Raw genomic sequence first — 24,285 nt, forward strand, 5'->3', positions numbered from 1 at the left:
TATTTTTTTAAAAAAACCCTCCTCCTAAATGTTGCACTTGATCTTTAACATAGGTGCACAAAGGTATCTATATTTGTATAGATATTTGTATTTTTTAAAAATACATGTGCTAAAAGAAATTGTAGAAAGCCATTTGAGTAGCAAAAATATTTCCCATGCAACCACAGTACTGAAAAATACCACTGTTTTTACCGGTTGTGTATTTATTTCATATTAAAGATGCAGAAATGGAACAGCTGACAGTACAGTTTTTCCCATGTCAAAACAGCACATGGTGCTACATTTGGTGCTTAATCCCACTAAAAATCTTGACAGACATGTGGAACTTCCACAAATTATTAATAGACCTATTTTATTTCTTAAACGAACTTGTATTTCTCCCATCTCTCAAATTATTGGAGCATCTTTGTAATTCTCTAATAGAAAACAATATCTGTAGTTCACAATTGAACTTTGAATCCTGGATGCATTCTGAGCTTGGTTGTTTACTTGCAGACATTTCATTATCCAGCTAGGTAACATCATCAGTGTTAGTGGCTGTAGGGTTGTCTCCCTGTTTATAAACAATAGCTCGCACCGGTAATGTTGGTGAAGTATGGTATAACTGGTTTCAAAAGTTGGATTTTGTCATTTAAGTGTCTCTGCTGTTAAATAAAAGAAATGGTGCTTTTGCTCTATCATCAGAGATTGCAACTCCTTTTCCAGGAAAACATGTAACTGATTCTGAAAAGAATTCAATTACACTTAGTTATAGTTGATTAGCAACTATATGTAGGCATAAGTGATGGAGTGGTAGTTTGTTGCTGGAGTCATTGTGGTAAACACCCACAAACCTAGTACAAAGCAATGGCCTTAAACTTTTGTTTCTTACACCCGTTTGTGAATAGTCTTTTCAGCAGAGAAGTAATTACAATTGTTCAAATTTCAGGTCAATCCTATTGAATCCAATTAAATAACTTATACATTAAGTGGACCTCTTCAAAGAAAACAAAGGCCTAACCCAGTTCTTCTAACCTTATACTCTTTTGTTATATGTAAAGAATAACTAATAAATCCTTCCTAGTAGCAGCACTCATCAAGGTCTAAATAATAGGAACATTTTATTATTTCTCAAGCATTTTTCATGGTGGTGGAGTGATCCATGGGTCAACACTCTTGTTGTTTTATCTTAGTTTCCAGTTCTAGACATAAAATATACCAAATACAAGGTACTTTATGCTATCCTTAGACCAAAGATCTTTACAGGAGAACAATGTCCTGGCAGTTATTTTTGACACCTTGCAATGTTTTGTACTGAAGCCAGGTGTAAATGCACCAGTGTTTTTGAATTAGGATAAATTATTGTGATATCTTTATAAACTGTGTTTATCTTGGATCTCAACACAAGTAAATGTGATGATCAGCTGTCTTACGTAATGTTCTTAACATAAGATTGAGATTCTGTTTAAAATAATGTTTCAGTGAAACACATAGGGTAAGTGTTGGCATTTCAGTAAACATATATTTTCTAGTGTAATTTGAAAAACTGAATCTAAGAACTGACAGACATTTGGCTTATATTAAAATTAAACTTCCAAGTGCCATCCAACATGTAGGTTGCAATCTATAAAACCTTATGTGCTTTGCAGTTTTGTTCAAACCACTGGTGAGGAAATCCTAGAAGATTGATAACCTCCAATTTCCACAATGTACATATCACAGAACTTTATTCTTATTTAATATTTTTAACCTACCTTTATTATTTTTATAAATAAGTTGAGGCAACAAACATACATAATGCAGTTTCCTCCCTCTATTTTCTCCACAATAACAACACTGTGAGGTGGGCTGGGCTGGGCTGGGAAAGAATAACTGGTCCCAAATCACCCAGCTTTCTTTCATGAGACATGAAAGGCACAGTGGTTAGACTGCAGTACTGCAGACTAACTGACTGCTCACTCCAATGGCTCAAGGTTGACTTGGCCTTCCATCCTTCTGAGGATGGAAAATGATCCAGATTGTTAGAGGCAATGGCCAGGGGTGTCAAACTCAAGGTCCAGGGCCTGCATCTGGCCCATGAGGTGCTTAGATTTTGGCCCGTGAGGCCATCCTGGAAACATCAAAGGACCTGGCCATGGTGCCTCTGCCAGTGAAAACAGAGCTCAGGACGCCTGCAGGCGAAGCCCCCTCCCAAGTTCTGTTTTTGCTGGCAGAAGGTTGCAGGAAGCTGTCATAGCTGAAAACAGAACTCAGGAGCGCATTTTCACTGCAGAGCGCTCAGGCCACGACAGGGGCTGATGTTGAGCTGGCATGTCCCCCCCTGAGGTCAAACACAACCTTGATGCGGCCTTCAATGAAATCAAGTTTGACATACCTGCTCTAGATCAAACTCTGTTTTTTTTTCTTGGTTTATAGGTGTTGCATCTTAGTATCTATTCTATTCTTTGAATCGTCTGTTGCCTGAAGTAAGATTGGGCTTCACAATATTGCCTTTATTATTAAAAACAGTTGTTATAGAGAGCTTTCAATTATTTATATCTAAATTGATTGTAATTACAATTCTGTTTTTAATGACATTATGGTTAGTTATTTTAATTTGTACCATAGATAGTTTACTGTGAATTCCTGAGAGTTTTGGAATTGCAGAAGGTAGAACTATCTAACACTCACTTTATTAGAAAAATACATCCATACTTAAGAAATAATATATTTCCCATTAAAAGCTTTAAATTGAATCCCCATATGGAGAATTATAGGCTGAAGGCTGGAGATAATGCAGTAATCTCTCTAAATCATGGGGAGTGAGGGGATGCAATGATAGGAATTCTCTTGGCTGGATTTCTACACAACCAAGGATAGATAGATTGAGTTGTAAAAAAAGGCAGAGAAATAGAGTAGACGTGAATACACACTGCAAATAACTTTGGGTTGGAAGCCTAAATTCTCACCAGGGTTTGTTTTGCTTTGGATTAACATATTCTGTGAACCCATCTGTGTTTTTTTTTCTTTTGCTTTGTTGTAAACTGGTTTAGAGCTTATTGTAAATGTGTGAACTCCTCAAGTGAAATTGGTCATACTTTGATCAATGGATGAACACACTCAGCATAATCTGTCAACCTGTCAATCTCAGATTGCCCTATTCTGGCCCAGAAGCAGCTTGGAATTGTAGTTTTCTGCTCCACTTCAAAGTAATGTTCTTTGGTTTGTACCAGCACAAACCTGGCTGTGTTTTTCTTTGCTGCATCTTATATTCAGTCAGTGTCTGTGCTACTAATAATAATTCTATGGAGTGTGGCATACTATCTCCCCTCTAGTTCCTGGTTTCTGCCTTCCAAAGCGTTTTTACTTTGTGTGCATCCACATAAAGTCTGAACCCCACCGTGGTTTATGAAGTGAACCTTAGGCATTTCGTGGGGTTTTCTGTATGTCCATTAAGCAATGTTTTGAAACACATTTTCACTGCTTTTTATATTCTCTCTGATATGATTCACTGGATCATTTTTGAGAAGTCATCGGTTTGGAGCCACAAATTTTACACTGTTCCTCATCAGCATAAAAGGTTTGGAAAGTGATTTAAGAAATTTGGATCCAAAGTAATGACAATAGAAATGTCTTATAAGGAGTAGAATAAAGTATATACTGCAGAAGATACAAGTTAGAAATTAATAGCTTTCAGATCAGGGGTGGGATTCTACCGGTGTTATTACCGGTTTGGTGATTACATTTTGCCCAATGCGCGCTATGCACACGTGTAAAATAACCTTAGGCTGTGCCATCTGGACAGCTTGAAAAGCTCTGCATGCAGGTGCACAGTGTTTGAAAAGCCTCTTTTTCCCTGCTTTTTCAACCTCAGCTGTGCCACGCAAAGCAGCTGAGGTTGAAAAAGCTGGAAATAAAGGACAGGTAAGAGCCCAGGTGGGCGGGTGGGCCAAACAGCAGCAAACACAGAACCGGTTCTGTGTCTGCTGCTCTTCAGAGCTACCGGCTCTATAGAACCGGGCAGAACCAGTAGCATCCCATCCCTGTTTCAGATATCATCTTTCCCTTTTGGTAGGAATTATAGTCACTGTTTGAGAAGTGAAGCAGAAATATTAAAATAAATGCAGTTCACAGATCTGCAGCTGACTGCAGCATTTGGAAATAGTTGGCATATGGTCATTTATTTATTCAGCACTTCTGCATACTGAATAATGAAGGCTAAAAACAGCAGGATAATAAAACTCAAAAAGTTGCTTTTTTGTTTCCATATATTTCATAAAGAGTAAGGCCTTATACTGTGATTAATATCAACTTCTGGCAGTAAGAGAAGATATGTCAGTTGAACAATTTCAGGCAATAATTGTATAGTTACGTTCTAATCCATTTAATTTAGCTCTGGAATTCCACTTATTGTGGTAAAGTAAAATCTCCACTAGGAGATGAAATCCTAATAGTGGTGTGATTGGTCATACATATTAAATTCAGCTGCCTGTTTATCTCCAATAAGGCAGAAGAAATATAGCTAAGAATCCTAAATTCATAGTCTAGTAAAATTACTAAAATAGACCAAGGCTCTATTGTAAAGAAAGAAACTTCTTTTGTGACACTAGTTAGGAATTTGAGGTAGCACGGGAAAAAACATTACCATCATGGATACATTGTTGTGAAGATGCAACAGGTCATGGCATTCTCCTACTTGAAGAATGCTTGTACATGAAGAATGCTTTCCTACTCTGTTTCAGCCATCTTTTTCTCAAAACTAAATAGATAAAACCTTTCATTGTTTTGGTTGATACTGTAATTTTTTTTATATTTCCTGTAGTTATCTGAAGTTTTGTTGCTGCTGTTATTTTCTGTGGATAAAGTGGATTATCTAAATTCTTGGTAGTCTGGATATAGGACTCATTGTTTATAAATAGCCTATGGTGGGTATGGGTAGAGGTATGGATAGAGGGAAATGGGACTGTTCTGCCAACTCTCTCAGCAGCCTACTGTACCATCTATCACAGCGTCCTTCTGGATTGTCTCAAGGATTAGAATTGGAGATTGTGTATTGTTCACTGTGTCCTGCAGTGGGTTTTCTTGTTTCTGAGGGAGCAGTTCCAGGACAAACAGATGAAGGCTTTCGATGTCTCCTTGTAATTTGTTCAAGCATAAAGCATTGTTCTTATTTGCATGAAACTATGGGGAAAGTCATCCATCAGCATAGGGTATGATACAGTCAGTATACTGATAATACTACATACATACATACATACATACATACATACATACATACATGTTGTGGCTCCGAGTCCTGAGTCTGCATTCTTAGAGGAAGAGGAAGATGAGGAGGAGGTGGAATTGGGAATGCCTTCCTCCCCAGGACCTTCCTCTTCGGCAGTGCCTTCCTCCCTGATTATGCCTCAGGTTTTTGGCAGATAACTGAGAGGGACAGCCTGAGGCTAATCAGGAGGAGGAGGAGGGCATATCGGAGCAGCCTGTGACGGAGAATCAAACAGACGAATGCTGGCTTGATTGTAGGCAACTTGCAGGAGGAAGTGTGAGATGCAGCGCAGGAGATGTGGACGAATCAGAGACTGAGCTGAGTTGGTGACACACCCCACAGGGAATAAAAGTGGGTGTGTTTGCTCTGAGAACTCCGCACGGGACAATGTGTGAATTTTTCTGTGGAGATTCGTTGTATCCTGTTTCTGGAAAGCTCTAGTGATTTATGTTCCTGATATCTTGTCGGACTTGGCAGGCAGCATGTGTGATACTGCCAAGAACATAGCCGGCTCAAAGAAATTAACTCAGTAAATACTGAATCTTCATGCCTGCTTGTATTTGGTTGAAGTTCAGACTTCTCATCTATCTTGTGAAGGTGAGACATAACACAGACAGACAGACAGACAGATAGACAGTTTTGGTCAAACAAGAGCAGGAACTCTAGTGCTGGAAGTCTATTGAAACTGAACAGCAGCAAACTTCTACTTGGCAACCCAGTTTCAGGACATTTTGTGAGAATAGATAGGTAATTAAAGGAAAATATGGAACTGCTTTTGTTTTGCAGAAGTTTCTCATTTTCATTTATATCCCTGTTGTTTTGCTGCTGTTTTTCAGTGGTACAACAACAGAGTGCATATAGTCCATGTCTTACATTAACTGGATAAAGTTAAGCTGAGCTTAACAAATATCAAATCTTAGTAAGCTACTAAACTTTTTTTTTTAAGTGGATAAATTTAGACCATATGATTCTGTAAAGTCATTGACATCAATGAAACAGAATAATTATAGCCCAACGTGAATGCCCACCCTGAAATAAAGCAATATTTTGCATATGGTTTACAAAAGTATACAATTTGGAGCCCTCAATATGTGTTATACTGAGACTCTCATAGGCCTTTATTAACGTAATCCATTTTTGAATGATAGAAGATGCAATCAAAATATTAACTTGCATATCTCTAGATAATAATGATGAGCCATGGTGGCATAGTGGATAGAATGCAGTACTGCAGGCTACTTCTGCTGCCTGCCAGCTGCCTACAATTTGGCAGTTCAAATCTCACGAGGCTCAAGGTTGACTCAGCCTTTGATTCTTCCGAGGTGGGTAAAATGACGACCCAAAATTGTTGGGAGCAATATGCTGACTCTGTAAACCTCTTAGAGAGGGCTGGAAAGCACTATAAAGTGGAATGTAAGTCTAAGTGCTATTGCTATTGCTAATATGCAAATTACTTGCTAGATTAATTGGGGCATCAGTTTTTTAAGAATTGTGAGAGTATTGAATAACAATGCTGTTTTTCTTTCTGATTCTGGCCTTTATTCTGTTTCCATTGTATGCTTGTATAGGCAAGGTATATCCAGCAATTATATATGCTATATATACATATATAAGTACATACACATACACACACACATGCATATACTGTATATACAATAAATGATAATAAAATGAGAAATTTAGCATTGAATTAAGTTAAGAAGCTTCTATCATTTTCATTGGATGCAGCATTGTTTACTGTTCTCACTGTTGCCATGAGTTGCTCCTAAATATATCAGTTGATCCTTAGAGAAAATATTAATCCATTGTGCTATGGATTTTGCTTTATTTAGAAAATGTACCTTTTCAGCCTGGAAGCAGCATAAGGGACACATTAGTTATTCTATTTTCAAAAAATAATAATTCAAGTTCTTCACAAAGTGGAGTCTCAAAACAGTCTGGGATTTACTAGTAATACAATATGTTTATAGCTGCATAAATGTGTCTTCAGTAATTATAAAGATATTCCAGCTTCTGATATTTAATTCCTCTAACTCAGAAACTAAATCTTAGTGGTGACTGCATGGTTAATACATTTTAAGAAGAAATTGTCAAAACTGGAACAGATGTCATCTTTTCAAAATAGAGATAGCACTCCAAATAATCACTATAAGAATATGACACAGCATTAAAAGCTATAACGTCATTTCTATAATATCAAATGGCTTATTGCTGACAGCTATCTACCAAATAGAACAAAAGTCACTAAGGACTTAGGACTATTGATTTTTCTACAGAGAAGGACCTGATTCTGGCTTTAGAGAAAAGACCTTCTCTGCTCCTCACTATAATGCCAATGAATCATCAATGCTAATGGAGAAATGGTATCAGTGACACGGAAGAAGAGCTATGGACTAGCTATTTTAAAATAAAATAATATGCAGGCTTTTTTATCTATCTGAATTTCTCTTGTTGTAGTGTTGATCGGATAAGCTGCTCTGCAATATTTTACTAACTTAAATTTCAGTTTAAGATGCTTTTGTTAACAGCCGTAAGATCTATTATCTTTTAAATTCGTTGTCTACAGTAGCAATAGACTTAACAATAGTAGTGAATAACTGTAGCTTGGGTGTAGGATGAGGGTGGAGGTTCATTCTCTGAGTTTCTGGGTTGGTTTCCAAATGTTTCATTACCAGGTTAGGTAACATCTTCAGCGGAATTTAGGGGATGTCAGTGTTCTTCACACTTAGACTTTATACCGCTCCATAGTGCTTTGCAACACTCTCCAAGTAATTTACAGAGTCAGCCCCCAACAATCTGGGTCCTCATTTTATTGACCTCAGAAGGATGGAAGGCTGTCAAGTCCTGACAACTGATGCAGTCCATACTTTGTGCTAAGAGCCTCTGTGGCGCAGTGGTTAGAGTGCAGTACTGCAAGCTACTTCTGCAGCCAGTCTGCCTACAATTTGGCAGTTCAAATCCCACTAGGCTCAAGGTTGACTCAGAGTTCCATCCTTCCAAGGTGGGTAAAATGGGGGCCCAAATTGTTGGGGGCAATATGCTGACTCTGTAAAGTGCTTAGAGAGGGCTGTAAAGCACTATGAAGCGGTGTATAAATCTAAGTGCTAGTGCTCATAAACCATGTTTTACAAACCTCATTGACTAAATTTATGTAGCATGCTAAATAAACACTGCAAACCAAACAAAGCAGTGCCAGCATTTAGATATGAAGAAAAATTATGGATTATTCAGGTGCTAAAACATTGTTTAAAAGATTTGCTTTAAAGAAAATGCATGTTCATATTCAGTGAAAATATGAAACCATCTCTGTAAACACTACTACCAACATCCAGTTTTCAAATAACGCTGTAATGTTTCTTATCAAGAAATTAGAAAAGACAATGATGAGCACTGTCATTATCTAAACTCACTGGCAGTATTTAAACAAATCAGGCCTGTATTATGCCAAGAAGCCATTGCAAGTAGCCCTGAACTTACAACTATTCATTTAGTGACCATTCGAAGTTACAGCGGTACTGAAAAAAAGTGACTTATGGCCATTTCTCACACTTAGAATTGCTGCAGCATCCCCATGATAATGAGTTCAACATTTGGTTGCTTGGCAACTGGCTCATATTTATTGAGCCAGTTGCAATTTCTCGGGGTCCTGTGATCACTTCTTGTAACCTTATGACTAATGGGGAAACCAGAGTCACTTAACAACTATTTTAGTAACTTAACAGCAGCAATAATTCACTTAACAACTGTGGCAAGACAGGTCATAAAATGGGGCAAAACTCACTTAACAACTTTCTAGTTTAGCAACAGAAATTTTGGGCTCAATTGTGGTCATAAGTAGAAGACTATAAATGTTGTGGATCTGGTTAGGCTTTTGGAATCTACTGTATACCATTCTATCTCATCATGCAAAGGAACATCCTGAAAGTCATGCCTGCACCTGTATAAATATTCATTTTGCAAAGATTATTATTGAATTGCAAATTTATCCAGAAGGATATGGTTGTCTGTGATCTATTTCCAAAAGCTGGATATGGTATCTTTTTTAACAATCTCTCTTCCCAACCTGTCTAATGAAATTACTTATAGAAGAAAATGACCTATGTTTTTAAATGTTAGATCTAGAATAGTTTACACTACAGCAAATTATACTCTCTCAAAGCATTAGAACTTGGCTACATCCAGGGAAATTGTTCAGAAATGGATTTAGAACAAACAAGTTCTTTTTTCATGAAACATTTAAATTACCATGCACAGTTTACAGTACTGTTATAGATAATAACAGTAAAAGAAGATATCTAGCAATTGATAGTAATTGTGATAAAAAGTGAATTGTTCTTTACAGACCAATTTCTTATGAACATACTTATCCAGTATTTGTTCATTTCAAGAGGAAGATACAGATTAGAACCTGCAATTCATATTTATTTTATTTATTCACAAATATTTTATTCGTGTTTGTTTTAGTTTTTTAATTTATGCCAGGTGTCCAAAAACCAACAAGCGTGTGTGTGTGTGTGTGTGTGTGTGTGTATGTGTGTGTGTACATACACATACATTGGAAACTACTTCAAGAAGTTTCATCCCAATTGAACCTTCTATTAAAAAATAGAAAATGCCATCCTAAACATACATGCTTAGGCAAAAATAAATCTCAAGAAGGCTATTATAAGAGAATATACTTTTAGGACTGCTATATTTTCCCCAAAAGACTATGTATACTGATTCAGAAATAAGATTCATTTAAAACACTACATGTTTTGTAAATAAATGTGTATAAGATTGTAATGCACATTTATTAAAAGTTTTAAATGTACATATACAGTTGTACAATTTATCAATACATATTTGCAAAGTAATTATTTAATAACACTTGAAAATTACTGTTTGACCTTAGCTGAGTTTTCTGCCAGGTGCTTTGCATGAGAGAACAATTAATTGAAAACAAGTTTTGTCATAGGTTCAACTATGATGAGGATTTTTTTCAAACAAACCTTTTTTTCCTTAAAAATAAAAATGTGTACGTCAATAAAAGACTTGCTCAGCATCTTCAAAATCTAATGTTACTTTTCTCACTCACTCCCTTCCTCCCTCTATCCCTCCCTCTGTGTGTGTGTGTGTTGCTTAGTCTGAAACATCTATTAGTTCTCTGTGCATTTGTATTATTTCTGTCACTAGTTTTTTTTATTTAAGTACTTAATAATGATATTAAAAATGAGAGTCACAATGATTGACTTGTAGTAGAAGCATCAAATTGTCTTTATTGTCCAAAACACAATATATTTAAACAATGCACTAAAAGACCAAATAGTTTGTCCAAAGCCTTCAGCACTTATCTGCTGGATTTTAGTGCTGGCTTTTAGAATAATAACAAAATGTCTTGTTAATCTTTTGGGGAAAACACTTGTGCTTATAAGAACTGAAAATTTCCACCAAAGCTATTTCCAAAAGAATTCACTGGAGGGTTTCTAAAATATTTATATATGTATATTCTACATATACATATTCTAATGTGGCCAAAATCAGAAAAGTAACCAACTAATTGCTGACTAAGTTGTTTTAGGATTCATAGACTGGAACCGTGTCAGCTATGGATTTGTGAAAATAATATAATAGAGACATATGGAGAATCAAACTAGATTCTTGCAGCCTTCTGTGGGCCACAGATTTTCTTTCCAAATGCACTAATTTTTAAACCAAAAGTCCACCATTAGCAATAGCAGTAGCCAAGTGCTTATATACCACTTCACAGTGTTTTAGAGCACTCTCTAACTAGTTTACAGAATCAGTGTATTTCCCCCAACAATCTGGATCCTCCTTTTACCAACCTCAGAGGGATAGAAGTCTGAGTCAACCTTGAACTGGTCAGGATCAAACTCCTGGCAATGTGTGCAGAGTTAGCCTGTAATACTTCATTATAACCCCTGCACCACTAATATTTTAGAAAGGGGTATGATATATATGCTGTGCAGAATGTCTAGCAAGCCTTGAGAATGCAGGAGAGAAAACAAGGCCATTGTAAAAAAAATAGATCCCATCCCAAGGGAGGAAATAGCAGAGAAAGAGATTCTGCTAGGTATAAGTTAAGCTGGGAAAAAGGATTGTCAGGTTTTCAGCTAGCAATAAAGTTCTCTCTCTCTCTCTTTTTTTTTTTTTTTTTTTTTGCATTTGTCTGTCTTGAAAGGATTGCTTTACACCCAGATTTTTTAAAGCATGAATACTAATAAAAAGGAAAGGCAGAGGTACATATAAATATTGAAAGTAAATAAGGTTGACATAATAACAATACAGACGGTCTTTTTTTAGTGACTACTTTTGGGATGGAGACTTGGTTGATAAGCCAAGAAGTCACTAAGTGAAATTTTGACTGGGCTTATAGGCTTATCTTAGCTCAGCTTTCCTTTGCATTACAGAGCAGTGAAAGTCGTAATTGAGGATTGGTCACAAAGTTATGTTTCATCATGGCAAATGGTTGTTTTTTAAGACTTAAAGATTAAATTTCATCTTCAAATTCTCCTAACCTTATAGTTATATAGCTCATAGAATGCTAGAATCAACATAAAGGAATTGAGATTTCCTTCTGTCTGGAGACTTCTTATATTCCCTGTTATAGGAATTAATATTCATTAATATATGAATCTTGTGAATGAAAATGTTTATAATTAAAACATAGACTTGATCATTTTCCTTGGATATATATCCTTTTTCCAATTCGATTTCCAGAAGAGCACAATAATTGTCCAAAGAGAGACATTATTTTAAAAACTAATGCTATCCTAAATGTATTTGCATGGTCACCTTCAAAAAGTTTAAACTATAATAATGTGATTCTTCATAGTATATTGAGTAATAATACTCTTTCTTGTCTGCATTAGGTGTTTTAATTTAAAAGCATATAAACTGAACCACAGAATTAATCACTGTTTTTAACTGGACAAATTAGCCAGTATTGACTGTGAAATTTCATTTTGAAATGAAGCAGAACTTATTAATGTATGTTTTGACATAAGAAAAAGTATTAATATTAGATAGAGTTTCAAAAGGACATACTAGCAGTTTATTTATTAAATTATTGTGCTGTTCGATTCACTGTTCAAGTGACTCTGGGCAACTTACAAATTGATAAAAAGGAACATAAAACAATTAAAATTAATAAAGATAGGATAGAAAATAAAAACCAAGACAGCAGGCAGCGCGGTGGTAGGATTTTCTTTCTACCCTATTAGCTATCCCTGGCATAGAGCAACTGTCTTAGTTACAAAACGTTCATTTCCTTTGCATAAAACAAATTTTGAAATTTTGTAAAATAACAAGCACTGAACCGAATAGAATTAAAATCTCTCCTATGCTGATTTATCCTATGGATTCCACATTCCCATGAACCTCTCTGTTGGTATCAATTGACATGTGAGAATTTGTGTAACAAAGTTGTTCTTATATGTTTTTAATTAAGCAAATTAATTAAAATTAATACATAAAAGAAAATTAGGTTAATTCAATAACTGGACCTAACTTGACTTTTAAAGCAAGCTACGGGAGCTAACCCTCAGAGGGCTATTCATTTCTTATGGTTAGTAAGTAACCCATGGGGGTTAGAAAACATTCTCTAGTAGTTCATAGCAGCTTTTAGGGGCAAAGAAGATGCCACTGCTGCTCTGTGTTAATGGCTTATTGACCGACCACTCTTTTTCTTTTAAATTGAATACATATAACATTTTTTTGTGTATCACCAAAAGGCAGGAGAAGCTCTCCATTATTACTCAATGGTTTTGGCAACTTTTATATATGAGGACCTCAACTCACAGAGTTCCCCTGCCAGTATGGGTTACCATAGAGCTGTGGTGGCGCAGTGCTTAGAATGCAGTATTGTAGGCTAATTCTGCTGACTGCCAACTGCCAGCAATTTGGCAACTCAGGGTTGACTCCATCTTTCCCAGGTTGGTAAGATGAGGACCCAGATAGTTGGAGCAATATCCTGACTCTGTAAATTGCTTAGAGAGGGCTGTAAAGCACTGTGAAACAGTACATAAGTCTAAGTGCTATTGCTATTGCTACGAATGCTAGTAAAAGTTACCAATGTTAAAGTTATCAATGTTGACTGGTTTATAGTGTCTAAGTACCAGTTGATCATAAAGGATTTTATTATCTTGTTTGTCTTTCACAGGGTGAAGTGAAGGATTAGTTTCCCAGTTGAACTACTATGAGGTCAGAAGCCTTGCTGCTATATTTCACACTGCTACACTTTGCTGGGGCTGATTTCCCAGAAGATCCTGAGCCAATCAGTATTTCGCATGGCAACTGTAAGTATGAAAGGCAGAAATATTTTTTTCCCCATCCCTTCCCAACATCGGGTCATAGCTTATTGCCAAACAAAATTAAAGACTACAAGCATTAGCAGGGCAAAAACATCCTTTCCTTTGCACCCTCTCAGGGCATCTAGATTTTTTCATATTCCCTATCACTACAATTCACAAAACCACTGTATTCTGGGCCACTCTAAGAATGTAGAAAACTTTTAGTTATCATTTCTGTCTCTAAATCTTGTTCTTGTCCAGACTCATGTGATTCTAATGTTAAACTTTCCAGTCACATCTTTTTCTTGAAAAATATTAAGCAGCATTTCTTTCATAATCAAAATGAGACGGCCAAAACAAAAGCACTTCATTCCCTGAAACAAGATGAATTAAGCTTTGCTATTGATCCAAACCAGCACAATTCTGAACATAATGTTCAGAACTGAAAAATTATTCATTTAACTAATTTGCTATCTAGCTATTTACTTATTCACACATATGTATCAATAAATGTACAACTTCTTTAGCCTTTGCAATTCTAATGTAAAACAGAACTAAAGAAAGCAAAATAGCTTCCATTTGAGCCAATGTAAACGTGGCAGCTTGCCTGGAAGAAGAAGGTTAGTATCTCACTCTGTTCCCCATTGGGATGCAAATGCATCAGAAAGAGAGCATTTGCAAAGTTTAGCTTTAAAAAGGTGGGTTATAAAAGGCTTAATGGAGAACTTCACTGTCACAAGTGCTTACAAATTGATAGCTTCCTCCTTAAATAATATAAATTAAGTATGAGAACCCCACCAGAATGCACTGAAGAGTTTCTAACTATTTCATAGTTCATAGTATTTAATGGGGGTGTACTGTAGTTAAACAAATTAATAAATGATGGATCCAAAATGTTTTCTACTTTGATAAACATACAGGAGAAGTTGCAGTTAGGTAGCAAAGAAATCAAAATTCTGTTTCATCGTGGTTAAACACATATAAACCTCTTTTTGAAAAAACAATCTTTAATTGACCTTTAAAGACACAATAGACCAGGTGTGTCTGGCCCACTGGCAGCAAGTGATCCTGGACAGCCAGTTATGTCACCCACAAGATCATAAACTTTTAACATTATTATGTGATATATATGTGTGTGTGTGTGTTTTCTTAAGTTTTTGCGGGTATTTATATGTATATTATTCAGCTTTGTTCAGGTATTCTCCCACGTCATTATAGTTGTGCTTTTAAAGTTGTAGCAACGTTTTGGCAGAATCTCATCTGCCATCATCAGGCTGTATTGTGTTCATCTGATGAGATTCTGCTGAAACGTTGCTACAACTTTAAAAGCACAACTATAATGATGTGAGAAAATACCTGAACAAAGCTGAATACCATACATATAAATACCCGCAAAAACTTATATATCACATAATAATAGACTGAGCTTTCTTGAGTTTAAAGATTGAAGTGTCCCCAAAATGATGTATTTGGTACAAGCCTTAAAAGTGAATACTGAATTTTATTTGAGAGACAGGTGCAAACTCGTCTCATTTGACATAGACAGTCCACATGGAAGTCTGAGTTCTTGTATTTTAAATTAAGGAAATCAACTCTCTCAAAATACCTACAACCACATTTCATTCAAATTCCAGACATAAACATTTCATTGAACTTTAACCAGCATTACACCAAATCAAATCCTAAACTTTTTCATTGTTATAAGAGATGCATCCTAGTAATGTTGATTTCAGTTTGCTGCTGTATTGATTCTATACTTCAGTGTTAAGGCAGTCGGACAAGAAATAAATCCATTAAATCAGATTTGGGAAATTATTCTTCAGATACATATACATACAGAGGGAGGGAGGGAAGGAGGGAGGGAGGGAGAAAGAGAAGTAACATTATTGAAAAGGGAGGATGATTTTATGAGTGGAGGGAGGATAGGCACATAAGCGTTTTCTGGGTTAAACCTAAGGAAACCTTGCATACCATTTTACTTGGTCGCTGCTAAATATGGAAAACTGAGCCTAGTGTTTTAGTGGGTGGTCATGATTAATCGTGATTAGTAAGTTTTGACATGATATCTGGGTTTGAGGGTTCTTTTCTCTGGCATTGAGCAATAAGGTACTGAATTGCAAGAGATTTTCCTTACTTCCCTTATTTTATCAGGTATACCAGTCTCCCTTTTGCTTCTATTATTATTTATTTATCTCTTTGCATTTTGGATTATTAACAGTCACTCAAATGTTTTTGCTTTTTTTTGTTTTTGTATTTTTTTTAGTAGCCAAAATGCTCTATTTTTGTCATAGTGTACTTAAGCTTTAAGAAGTATGTGAATACAAACCTATTGAATTGGATAGAGTATCTATTGCTTCTAAAAGTTTATAAGGTTTTCCTCCATTTGAGGGCACTTGAGACATTTTGTAACATAATAAAGTAAAGCAGAATTTAATTTACTTCCAATGAAATCCTTACAAGACAGTCTGCAAAGGAAATAAAAATAAATTCTCTTCACTAGTTCAAAACTGAAATTATTGGGAAGTTCATTGAATGAGTCTATCTCATCCTTCCCAGAAGTACGTTTAGTGTGTTACCCTTACAAGCAGCCTATAGTCCTATCCATTTCTTCTAATCACAAGACAGTGTGGCTATTAGACTAATTGATAGATTCCAGGACAGCATTTTATCCTGACAGATCAACTTCATTAAGCTAACTTTATTTAGATTGCTGAAAAGGTTGACAAGAAAGCTACTTATAAGTATTAAATATTGAAATCCCCAAAGGAAATTATCTTAACATATGTTGAGATATGTCTAATATATTGAACTACAAATATCACCACCAGGTAATTGTCAAGAATGATGGTAGATATATATAGCATTTCTGAAGGGCATCACATTCTGAAAGAAAGGAGCAGCACGGTGGCCTAGAGGTGACACTCGCCTCCCACTTGGAAAGTTAAAAGTTCAATCCTAGGCAGCAGCAGATGTTTCTCTATCAGGATGCAAAGAGAAAGTATCTGCTGCAAACTCTTCATAGGCATCAGAAGGCATCTGGCCAGTAAATGCTCAGTTCCATTCAGTTGCCCCAATTCCACCCTGATTAAAGGATCATGAAAAGAAAAAAAACCATGTTCTGAAGGAAAAAAAATGATGATGGTGATTGATAATAACAATGAATATAACAGCCACAAATCAGAAGATTGTAGTCAATTAGATTGTTGTGTACAATTTAACTATAATCAGAACCATGTTAATTATAGCAACTAGGGATCTGTCTCTCGCTGTCCTTATTTTTATGTTTTTCTTTCAATCTTCTCTGCTTTTTGTAGATACAAAACAGTATCCAGTGTTTGTGGGTCACAAACCAGGACACAACACTCCACAAAGGCACAGACTTGATATCCAGTTGCTCATGATAATGGACAGAACACTCTACATTGCTGCTAGGTCAGTATTGTTCAATAAATGCCTTCGTTTTAGCATGCATACAATCAGAATTGTGGGGATTGGCTTCACTGATGTTTTCTTTGGGTGATATTTGGTATCTTAACAAAATTTGAATGAGGTTTTTTTTGTTTATTTCTTCCTCAAGCTGTTCACATGCTCTCAAGTGGCATAGTTGCCTGCGTTCAATTTTTCCAAATTGCTGGCCTAAGTTCTCTTCAACTGGCCAATAAGAGAATACAAAAATGGCAGATCAGTTGGTGTCTCACTCTTGGTCTTCCTTTCCTTTGTTACATTTGTTTTTCACGTGGAAAGTGGGGTGGCAATTGGTTTCTTTATGAAGCAAGAAGGTGCAAGTTCTGGCCACTGAAAGGCTGTTTGCTTCCTAAAATTGCTTTTTAGTACACATGACAGACATTATACAGTCTTAAAGTTCCCTGTGAATTCACTCAATGACTACATAAATCAACCTCACCCTGTATTTTCAAGCTTACTTCTAGATTCAAGCCTGATCTATGTATTAGGCTGACATTGCAGCTATTTTTTGTTGTTTGTTAGTTTTGATATCATATATCAAGTTCTTAACATTGATATTCTTTGAAGAAAGTTAACTGGGATTTGTAATATGAGAAGTATTCTGCATATTACAATGGAAAATTGGGACTCAACTCTTCACAGTGAAACAGTTGCATGACAGTGCATCATGCCCATTCACTACAGGGCACATGAATTTAGATGCTGGGAGCTAAGCCATTGATTTATGATAATCTTCCCTAACCTGACATTCCCCTGATGGCTTAGATTACATCTTCCATCATTTTCAGCTGGTGATGGGATGAGAATTGCAGTTCAGCACATCTGGAGAACTTTAGGTGTGCTGACCAAAATAGAAACAGCTGATCATTTCTAGTACTGATTGGTAAGATCAAGATAACTAGTGAATGCTTCCTGGACCATATTGGAAAACTTTTGTTTTGAAAGTGGGGCCAGGTTGTTTTAAGTAGCTGCAAAAAGGCCACTGAAGGTTTAATGCATCAATTTTATTCCTTTGAATGGAAGAGTGCATTATAATTATTTGACAGATTGCTTCTATAGCATAGTCTTGGGTCTTTTGTGGGCTATGAAAAGGAGGTTGTAGGCTGCCCATCTCTATCTTAATCGGTATCTGAAGTGAGCAGATCTGATTCTAGCTAGAAATCTTAGGAAAAAGTAGCAATTTTATGATTCCAGAAGCAGGCTACTTTTGCCCTTCCAGATGTTTTTAATGAAAGTTTCTACAGTTCCTTCACATTAGTGATGCTGGCTGAGATTAATGGAAATTGAGGTCAAAAAAATCTGCAGACTACCAGGTTCCTGCACAGGAAGAATGTTCCCTCAGAACTGAAAAATAGGAACAATTGGCAGTTGTTCTGTCGACTGTGAAAAATCAAGCTCTCCCCATCAACTTACACATTTGGTATGCTAGTCAGAATGCATTTATATGCCTTCACTTGTATTGCCTTAGTAATACTGCTCATCAGAAGGCACTAGCTGATAGCTTCAGCTGTTATTTACCCTATTTATATATTTATCTAGTATATAAGAACTTAAAAAGAGTCCCTCTGGACTAATCTAGGCCAGTATTCTGTATTGGACAATGGCCAATTATAGTAATTCAGGAAGCTTAACAACTTGAACATGAAGCAATAGCCCTCTGTCACTGTTGCTCCCTTGCAGCTGGTATATACCATGTGGTGTAGCAGTAAATATGCATAGTAGTTACTCATTCATTTGGAATATTGGCATCATTTGCCTGTGTTTATAAAAGTAACTAACTGCCTGTTTTGGAAAATAAGCAACAATGTTGTGCATTCCACAAAGTTATAAAATTAAATTTTAATGATGGTAATTCAACCATTTATTTTAAAAAAAATTATAGCAAAGAAAGAGCTAGATAGAAAAGAATGGAAAATAATGGGTTTTTTCATATTTGGCACATTTGAAGCTTATCTGTATTGCATTGTGCAAATTATGAACACACTTTTTTGTTTTATCTTCAAAATCTCCTATGCTGCGTAGTGTTGCATCTTGGCCAGTGTCTAGCTAATAACTTTAAGGGATTTTATTTTTAAAAACCAGGGCTGTCAAACTCCCGACCCATCGGCTGGATACGTCCCGCACTGACCACACTTATGCCCAGTTTAATGAAGGGGAAATAAGTCCTGATACGTCATGTGATCTTGCCATGACAATGTGAGTTTGACATCCCTGGCTTAGCGGGACATTATTAACTGTCTAGTTTGAAATCTCAAGTTTTCTGAATTTATTCAAAATGTGTTGTATGCTCTGCTAAAAAAAGTCCTTTAAGAGTTTCTGTAAAAAGACCTTTTTATGTGACCATATGAAGACAAGCAGTAGTCACTTGCATTAGCTATAAGTGTGTATATACTTTCTATCCATGGGATATGCAGTAGACATCTCACCACATATTTCATTACTCACTTAGAGGGAGTGGAGCTTGCATGCAAATACTTTTTCTTTAGTGATGCCTTCCTGTGACCAGTTATTGTGGATAAGGGAATTATTTCAAAAGGATTTCTAGCAGCAATCTTTTCCAGAGCTGAATGTGAGCATATCTTAATCTGTATTCTATTGCAGAAGATTCAACATAGTTTTCCATTAAGAATTAGTTAGGCCAAATTAAAATAGTTATGTGAAATGGCAAGGGAAAATAGAAAATGGAAAAATTATTACAGAACAGTATTATTCAAAACCAGAGGTATTCAAATAAATAAACTGCTAAAAGATGGTCTCAATAACTTGAACATGTGAAGAGGTTAGTTGGTGGTTTGAAAGTTCTTGCCATATGCTGGACTTGGACATCCTTCAGTAAAATAATTTTCTTTTAAAGAAGCCTAAGGAGTATTTTCAACAATGATAAACCAATCATGCATCAAGTATTTAATTAAGCTGAAAATGCAAACATTATATTAACTGAAAAGTCCGCATTGGACCATGTCTAAATTGTGTCTAGGCTAAGTGTATTTTTATAGAATTGAAAAGGTCCTTTTAGGTCAAAATTCCAACAGCTGCTCAAAGGACATTCTTGACAGATGGCTGTCTAACCCTTGCTTTTGTGGTTTATTTTTTTTTTCTGGCATTATGTTTGGAATCTGTCTTATTGTGATTTAGATTCCACGTCTTGCACTTTAAAAAGACAGAGAAGAATTGTTGATCCTTTGTTTTACAGGAAAGGCAATTTTGGCCTAACTGATCATTTCCTATACCTTCTTTTCTATAAAGAGGTCCTGTTGATCACAGGAGGGCCCTGTTCTTGCTCTTCTTTGCTATTATTACTGTTTCTGTTCTCTTTCTGAGTATAAGAACACTACTCCGCTAGCTTTGGAGAAGCCTTCTGCATATCGTCTCTTCTATTCCTCTCAGCACTTCTGAGACTTGGGTTAGTTCAGGATTATCAAAATTATCACCTGGAAAGATGTCAAAGTGAAGGTTTTTAGACCATTTGATATTTATCAGTACAAAACCACATTTTTCTGTGCTGAAATTACACAAATACATCTTCATTCCAAAAATTATTCTTTTTTTTTTTTTTAAGAACAAGGATAAAATGGAGCAAAAGCCCCTTTCATCTTTAGGTAACAAACTTTAAAAAGTGAATCACATTTCAATAACTATTAAGAATGAAAATTAATAACTGCTTCTGCTTTGGCAGTTTGGCATAATAAGCACAGTGACAAATAGAAATTCCAATGAAAAGAATTTAATAAGCAGCATAGTATATAATGCATTTTTATCCAAAATAAACAGTATAATATTATATAGTTATATTATTAAAAGTTATCTCCATTCCAGGTTTGCATGACTACTTTACTACTTGACTACTTGTTGGCTGTCTACCCATCATCCTGCCATTATTTTAAAAAGTAGTGAATAGCCATATCTCTCATTTCTTATCTTTTAATTGTTCCAGAAAAGTTTTTTTTTTCACTTTTTCTTTTTGGCACAAATTGCATTAGGTGCTGTGCCTGATGGTGTCAGCATTTCAGTTAATGCACAAACCCTAAGGAAAGCCAAATTCTGTGCTCCAGATTATTTTAATGTTTTGAGAATCTAATTTGTGTTCTGATAGCAAAAGGAGATGTTTTAAAATAGGAGTTCGTAAAGTAATAAATATATACCCATTTATTGGACCAGTGATTCAGATGCTTTCCTCTACTGCACTGCTCCCATTGCAAAAAATTCAGTTTCTTCTTGCTTAAAAGGATTAATGTATCTACATGAAAATGCAGGCTTTGTGCCTCCACATGTATTTGAATATTGTGTAGAACATAACTGCCTGTGCATTTCCCAGGTACATTTTGCATAAAATGTAATGACAAATGCACCAAGCCCTGATTACAATGTGTTAACTTAAAAATTTGAACATTCCCTGATAGACCAAGGAAGAAGTAATCTAACACAGTAGGTTTTGTTTGTTTGCATTTGGTAACAAACCCCGAGGCTGCTTAATTGCTTATTGGGAGTTGCAGAATGGAAGGATCATCTATTGAGGATAAATATCATGTTAAATGTTATTTTTTACCATGTGCAATTGCAGAAAGTTGTGTACTCATTGTTAATTAGCACTCTACTCCAACTTGAGGGGAAATGCATAAAGGATCAGCCAGTTTCATGAATGAACTTAATGTTCTTAGTATAAATGACAAAATCATCAGCAGTATGCGGGAGTAGATGGATGATAATTGAGACTACATAATATGGAAAGCATTTCTTGGACAAAATGTTTGAAAGTCATTGTTTTCACCCTATATTAGGTTAGGAATGGCAACCCCCATTGCTGAACTATTGATACTGATAACTATTGATATATAAGTTGCAATTCAACAGCATCAGAATAGTCTCTGATTCACCATCAAGACATAAGGTGCTTTTTATAACTAAATTATTGTCCATACAAGCTCTAGCTATATTTCACTGATTGTAGCTGTTCCCAGAATCTTGCATAAATTTTCCCCTTTTGTATTTTAATTGGACAGAGAAACTGATGAGTTTTCATCTCTTCTGGAGAACCAAGAATCCACAAAGTTCCAGCTTTCCCTGTTCAGTCCTTTGCTAATGCATGCCCAATTTATTTTGAACAAAGATAAGTGTAAATGTATTTCCTTGTTCATTATTTTTGAAAGCAAATGCATTTTTTTTCAGCTTTGGGGTTTGCCACAGAACCCTAGCTATATCCCAGACACATTTACCTCCTACAGTTCTTTATACTAGGATGCTAGATAGGGTTGCAATCTGATTTAAAGCAAGAACACTGTTAATTCTGTAAGTATGACATTTGAAGAAACTCTAAGTAGCTTAAAGAAATTCCAATAAACATATCTTTCTCCAAGCTGATAACACATACTAATATTTCCCACATGAAATCCTCTAAAGTGGTAGTGAATCCTTGGAGCTCTTATGTCATTAAGTATAAACTGCAAAGGCCCCTGGATTGTTAGCTTTACTAAAATATTACGATCTGAACTCTCAAGAGCCAAGCAGCAATCTCTTTATATTCTTTAGACTCTTGTTGCCAAAAAAAAAAAAATTATCATAAGAAGGTTAGATCATTTTGCTGGTATGAGGCAAGTGTTGAAGAGAAAAGTACATGAAAGACAAGCAGAATTTCAATAATTAAATAATGTTTCCTATAATAGCTACATGAGAAGACTGGTTTTTCTTCTTGCCATTTTCACAAAAACACTTAATTTTTGAGTGATCTTTTTGCCTTTCTCTCTCCCACTGCATCTTTTGGTAATTTATCATATCTCCCTGGTGCACACCAGAATCATAACATGCATTTAATAACCATAGCTGTGGCGAAGGATGCAGCATTATTTACATTTTCTTTCCCTGCACAAGTGTGGCATAATAACATCTGTGGCACTGTTAACTGGAAGTGGGAAAAACAGAAGTGCTGGAATTGGTTTATTTGTGTAAAAAATGAATTAACAAGATCAGAATGACTGAGAGCATCAATATAAAACAAAACAGCACATATTTATATCTTCAGTTTAGCAGATCCTTTTATTACTTGGCAGTTCTTATATGGAAACAACTGTGGAACAATGGAAGCATTTTTTTAACTTAACTGAAAATCAGAGTTCACATAGGTCCATAATTCTGGTTTTGCCTTTTTCTGAAAATTGACTGGAAATTTGCCATAAGCCTTTATAGTGTTAGAAGGGAGTTAAACACAGTGCTGGGCTGAATCCTACAGGGTTTTTTTCTGGCATTCAGAATATACAAAACTTCTAACTGACGGTAAACAGAACATTTTTTAGATATTGCCAGGGATAATAACTTATTAATTTGCCATTCTAATGCATGTTTTTGTTTTTAACACTGGTTTACTTTGCCAGAGCTTTACAATGAAAATCTGCAGAAAGAGGACATACTGTTTTCATCTATAAAATAAAAACCAAAGAGTAGCTCTGTATTAACTTTGGGTCAAAGTTCTGCCAATGGAGTCAAGAAAATAATAAGCATTAAACTTGTTATAAAAGTAAATGGCAGTTTCCCCAGAAGATTAAGCAATATAAATACAGACACACCTTTTTCAGCATGGCATCTTATAAAGAAAGCTGCTTTCAAAGGGGAGGAAATTCATGAAAAACTCATGAAAAGCTGATTTTGTTAATAAACAAACCCTTTTCTCTATGTGGGGAAAATGTTGCTTAAATTTTGGCTTGCTGCAAATGTTTTGGATCTGCTAACCTTGCTTCTTCCAAATATATTTTTAAAAGCTAGTATCAGTAGAAGAGATTTCATTATATATATTGCACTATTTTAAAATAGCAACTACTTCTTTACAGGTAGTAAAGAAAAAAGGGCAACACAAACAGGTTACATTAAAAGAAGTCTTACCTTCCCAGGGTAAATTTTCAAACATAACTCAACTATTCATTTGACAAAACAAGAAACAAAACAAGAAAGATGTGACCTTTGATCCTTGTTTATATTATAAATCAAACAACACTGCTATTGAATTTAGAGAAACAACTTTTAAAAACAAAGCCACATTATCACTGCATACACTGATGGGCACAAGCTCACTGAATGCCACCCAAAAGACCTGAGAATAGATCTTCAAGCATTTGAAGAAAAGTAAAGCCCTATGTGACCAATGTGATTTATTGGGATAGGGAGATGATACACGATTCAAAGTTCTACATGTACCAAAATGTTTTACTATATGATGGCCTTCAACCCACATCATTTATAGCAGGGGCCATCAACCTTTTGGACCTCAGGGACCACCAAACTCATAATTTCAAATTCCGGGTACCACTAATATAAATT

General features: G+C 35.6%; 1 protein-coding gene across 15 annotated transcripts in view; it reads left to right on the forward strand.

The window, feature by feature from the left end:
- SEMA6A (semaphorin 6A) overlaps window positions 1-24,285 on the forward strand; it is a 181,076-nt gene that overhangs the window by 83,533 nt on the left and 73,258 nt on the right. For all 15 annotated transcript variants that reach the window (XM_087926920.1, XM_087926917.1, XM_026720270.2 and 12 more), the window contains 2 exons: window positions 13,386-13,521; window positions 16,830-16,947. In XM_087926920.1, the coding sequence (XP_087783046.1) occupies window positions 13,422-13,521; window positions 16,830-16,947 (218 nt within the window). In that variant the 5' untranslated portion in view covers window positions 13,386-13,421. The remainder of the gene's footprint in view (window positions 1-13,385; window positions 13,522-16,829; window positions 16,948-24,285) is intronic.

The sequence above is a fragment of the Pseudonaja textilis genome, chromosome 2, assembly GCF_049901715.1.
Source record: "Pseudonaja textilis isolate UNSWEBS1 chromosome 2, rPseTex1.2, whole genome shotgun sequence".
In the NCBI taxonomy this organism is placed as follows: Eukaryota; Metazoa; Chordata; class Lepidosauria; order Squamata; family Elapidae; genus Pseudonaja; species Pseudonaja textilis.